The 5,067-nt window shown below is 41.7% G+C and overlaps 1 protein-coding gene across 1 annotated transcript; it reads left to right on the top strand.

The window, feature by feature from the left end:
* The first annotated feature begins 575 nt into the window (after window positions 1–575).
* Window positions 576–4,514, top strand: vrtn (vertebrae development associated). The gene is made up of 2 exons (XM_046836237.1): window positions 576–789; window positions 1,527–4,514. The coding sequence occupies exon 2, from the start codon at window positions 1,529–1,531 to the stop codon at window positions 3,581–3,583; it is 2,055 nt and encodes a 684-aa protein (XP_046692193.1). The 5' UTR covers window positions 576–789; window positions 1,527–1,528; the 3' UTR covers window positions 3,584–4,514.
* Window positions 4,515–5,067: the final 553 nt, after the last annotated feature.

Here is a 5,067-nt window from a genome sequence, read left to right as displayed (position 1 = left end):
TAGATAGATAGATAGATAGATAGATAGATAGATAGATAGATAGATAGATAGATAGATAGATATAGACAAGTAAATAGATAGATAGATAGATAGATAGATAGATAGATAGATAGATAGATAGATAGATAGATAGATATAGACAAGTAGATAGATAGATAGATAGATAGATAGATAGATAGATAGATAGATATAGACAAGTAGATAGATAGATAGATAGATAGATAGATAGATAGATAGATAGATAGATAGATAGATAGATATAGACAAGTAGATAGATAGACAGATAGATAGATAGATAGATAGATAGATAGATAGATAGATAGATAGATAGATAGATAGATAGATAGATAGATAGATATAAAAATGGAAGAAGAAACATGGTGGTGTAATGAGGAGCTGCTCTGTGATTGACAGGTCGCTTAACCTTAGAATAAACCATTTGATTGTTATTAGTGTGTGAAGGTGGTATTGATGACCTTTTGGTGAATGAACATGAAGACACACACACACACACACACACACACACACACACACACAACCCTCCGCCCCCCGACCCAATGTGTGTGCATGCGCGTCTTCCCCAACCCCGAAAAAAACCCTCCCAAAGTGTGTGATTGACGATTTCCTGGAGGAGGACCTTCTCATTTGAAATCAGCGCGGCTTGGAATCGTACCAGTTTCTGAGTCATGGATTAAAGTCGCATCTCCAAAGCGCTGCTCCTCCACCGCGACCACGCACAAACACACACCTGAGCCACACGAGGGTCTGAGGATCTGCACTGCGCTTCAGGTAAGACCTGGTAGAACTTTCTAAACGCATTTACATGGATGCTCTCAGATAAGGAACTCGCGAGGAACTTTTATTTAAGGGTTTTGGATGGGAAATAAAAGCCGCAGTGTTTAAACGCAATAAAGACCTCAGGTTGGAACAAACACACTCCTGGGATGAGTTGTGAACTCGTTTGGCTTTTTTTTTAAGCTAAACACACACACACACACACACACACACAGTTGTGTTTGGTGCACACACCGAGGTCAGGCCCGTTTTTTAGGTAATTTTCTTACATTTTTTATTTATTTTTTTAACGCGTTAAAACAAGAAGCTCCGATTTTCCGGTTTAACAATGAATAAATATTCTGCACTAAAATTAAGTAAAGTAATAAAACAAAAGTAAAACATTGTAAAGTACCTTTTAAAGCATTTCTCTGAATATTTTAATGAATTATCATCATTTGTATTACTAATAATTCAGAAGTCTGAAGGTTGCACGTGCATAAAACCAAAAAAAAAAAAAAGCTTTTGTTTCTACATGTGCAGTATGAATCCTTATCTCGAAAGATCTTGATTTTGGCATGTGTTTGTTTGTTTGTTTGGATATTGTTGAGATTCATGGTAGATTTGAAGTGTTTAGGCTACACGTTAAAGCTGCATGTTCTCTAAAAATGTGCCAATAGCAGGTTTAGGTTTATGTATTTATCTCTACTTAATGCCAACCTGATGTTCTCCTTGTGTCTCTCTCACTACAGGCATGATTCAGAGGAAAGAGGTGGTGCTGTCCGTCCTGGAGGAGCTCCAGGAGGCCACCGAGTCTGTGGGCTTGGATGCGCTGATAAAAGTGGCGCTCGAGGTGGAGCAAGTCCTCGCTCCTTTTCGTCTCCCGACAGCGTTGTGCTCGGAGATCTCCTCTTGGATGGGCATCGATGCCGTAGCTCACAGGCTTTACCCGGCGGACGCCCCGGCTGGCCTTCTCCCCCTGGTTTGCAAAGGAGGGGGGAACCTGCTGTTTGATGCTGCCAGTATGCTACTGGTGGGCTCCACGAGCCTGAGCTTGGAGCTGCAGGTCCGGACGGTGGTGGAGATGCTTCTGTGGAAGCAGTACTACCTGTGTGGCATGATTGACTCCAAAGTCATGCTTCAGGCCTCCAGGTTCTCGCTCTGCACCGAAGAATCACAGGACATGCTCAAACTGCCAATGCAGGTCCTGGAGGCCATCTTCGACGCTGACATCAAAGCTTCTTGCTTTCCGAACTCTTATGCCAACATGTGGCACGTCTATGCTCTGGCTTCCGTCCTCCAGTGTAGCATCTACTCCGTTTACCCCATGTATAACCTCAAGATTAGGCCCTATTTTAATCGCCTGATCCGTCCCAGAAAATGGCCCAAAGACACTGATCCCATCACTCTCCACATCATGTGGTCCGGTGATCTTGAGGCCGGGTCCGTTTTCAAACCACGAAACTTCGTGGCCTTAATTCATGCTGGTGAACTCAAAATCGGAAGCCCAGGAAGTGAGCAGCGATTGTCTTCGGTTAAGACCACGGATCTGCCAAAGGAGGATTCGCAGCTTTCCTACTCCACGCTAAAAGACAAGTTCAACATCACAAAGAGCACCTTTTACCGCTGGAGGAGGCAAAGCATGGAGTATCATAAGAAATCCGTTGCCAGATATGAAGCCAAACACTTTTTCCAGGCATGTTACAAAGAAGGCAAGCTCATACCCCAAAACCAGTTCAGAGCATTCTTTCCAGAAATCTCCAGATCCACCTATTACGCCTGGAAGCACGAGCTCATGGTTACTGGAAGTATCGGTTCTGGAAGTTCTACCGGAGAGGTCAGTCCTAGAGATGGCACAGAGCAGGACTACTGGTCCTCTCCGGAGAGCACAAAGCAGCCCTCCCAAGAGAGTTTCGCCAGCATGATGGCGGTCAAGTCGGAGAAACTGGAAGGAGAACGATTCCAGAGTGCTGCTTTGATGCAAGAAGCAAAGAAGAGCCTCCAAAACTGCATCACCACCAACATGTCGTTTCCCTACCGCATTTTCAAGCGAAGGTTCCCAGGAATCTCGAGATCGACTTATTACAACTGGAGGAGGGAAGCATTGCTCTTTACACCGTTCAAAGATCTATCAGGAAGTGGGGAGGAAAGCTCAGATCCGGAGAAAATCCAGAATCCCAGAAAGAAGCTGTTACCCCCTGGTATGCTCTCGAGTCACAGGGGTGTCCAGAGGGTCCGTCTCTCCGGGTGCAGTCAAAAGGGTCTCCGGCTGATCTACCTGCAAAGGAAGAAACTCCGACAGAACGCCAAAGAACGTGTTCAGAAGTTCAAGATGTCGCTGTTCAAATTCAAGCTCCGGTTCCCGTCCATATCGTCGTATTATTACTGGCTTTGGAGGTGTAAGAAATCCGAGAAGGAGCCTGTTCTGAGTTTTGAAGCCGATAACACGGAAAGGCGTCTTGAAGCCGGGGATGATCTTCCCAAGCGAAAGGAAAACGAGGAACAGTTTAATTTCGACGGAAACGCAGAGTACTTGAGCAATCGTATGATCGATACCAACCCTGAGATCTCCCCCTCGCGCTACCCTCTGTCGGAAAAGACCAATAGCAACGAGCAGATGTTTGTGATGGACGTCGTGGCGTTGGCGAACTTCAAGGCCAAGGCCAAGCTATTTCTCCAGCAGCGCTTCGAGGAGAAATCCTTCCCCACATTTAAAGAGTTCAGGTCTTACTTTCCTCTCATGCCACGCTCCACTTATTACATGTGGAAGAGGGCTTTGCATCACGGAGTTCCGCTAGTCCACGGATAAATTCCCAAATTCACATTGTTTTCTTCTCATCACACGAGTCTGGCAACCAAGACGTTTCTGCTCCACCACGGTGTAATTGCAGTTCATGCATCTTAATTGTATTGCTTCCCCCCCCTTTTCTCCAAGTTCCCCCACTTGACTTGACCACTTGGTTGCCGCTGAAGGACATTTGCATGTGTGTGAAATCAGACAGTGTGTTTAACACACCACTCAGCTCCTGATGGCCCTCAGGCAAAAGGCAGTTCAAAGCCACAAGATCTCAGGATTTCAATTGACTCTCTTTTGTTTTGACTTTAACCTTCACTTTAAATTTTAAATCGACTCTCGTTCCATCGTCTTTCCGTTTCACGTCGCTTTCATTTGAGTTGAAACGTTTCGAATTCTTTTTTTGTTTAGTTTTTTTATGTGATGTATATCTTTTTATTCGATCAAAAACAAATATATGACTTGTAAAGTTAGTTGTTATATTTAGTTGAATCCATTAATGGTTGTTTTTTTGTTTTTCTTTAGTTTTTTTTTCCTCCACATATATATTTTTGTATTGTGAACGCTTTCACTTCGGATACAAGGTTACGAGATCCGGTTACGGTAGTTGAATCTGGGTTCGGGTTTTTTTTTTTTTTTTTTTGCACGTTTGTTCACTTTTTTGTAAAAGTAGCTGCTGCTCCTAAGTTTTCTGGACAAAATCTCTTATTAAACACTTAAAAACGGGACGTGTGATGATCTGTATAGTTGTTTTTTTTGCTTTTGTTCAACTACCTATTTTGTGTAGAAACTCGGGATGTTGTTGTCGAAGGGGTCGACGTGACGCTTGTGACGTTTATTTAAAAATCAGACGTGCCGCTGAGGATTTTTATTTTTTCCGTTGATCTTGAATTCCTGTTGACAGTGTGATTGGATTATACAGGAAATAAATCATCTGTTTCACCCATGTTGTGTTTCTGTTTTTTCCTAAAAAAAAAATGATCAATTTTCCCAGAAAATGTAATTTTTTGAAGTAAAATTTAATATTTACTTTGAACAATAATAGAAACAGATTTAGGATGTTTTTAATGAAGGTACTATAAGATTTTAGAAAGGCAGATTTTATACACCTGTGGTTTATTAAATACATTATTTAATTGGTTGTTAGTGTTGGCGGAAAGCATACATTTTATATAGTATATCTAAAATTTGACTTTCTGTCTTTTTCTGACTTTTCTTCTCTATAATTTTTTATAGCATGCAGGATGTGAGTAGAAAGCCAGTGATGAAATTCTCCAAGAGTTACTCTTGGATTAAATTTGAGAGATTTTTTTTATATTTTTGCCAGTAAAATAAAGTTAATGCCACATTTGGACATTAAATTGAAAATCTCTGCTCTAGAATTCAATGCTAATCTATAATTCATGTAACTGAAACTCAACATTTCCAGCCTCTAAAACCCCTACCTTGGTATTTCATGATAATTTTACATGTTTTATTATATCACACATTATGAATGT

The sequence above is a fragment of the Silurus meridionalis genome, chromosome 23, assembly GCF_014805685.1.
Source record: "Silurus meridionalis isolate SWU-2019-XX chromosome 23, ASM1480568v1, whole genome shotgun sequence".
Taxonomy (NCBI): Eukaryota; Metazoa; Chordata; class Actinopteri; order Siluriformes; family Siluridae; genus Silurus; species Silurus meridionalis.
Note: the sequence above shows the minus strand (reverse complement) of the source record. Positions and strands in the feature narration are given on the sequence as shown.

Excerpts from the sequence above, each read along its gene's own strand:
- vrtn (XM_046836237.1), top strand. The coding sequence starts at position 1,529 with ATGATTCAGAGGAAAGAGGTGGTGCTGTCCGTCCTGGAGGAGCTCCAG.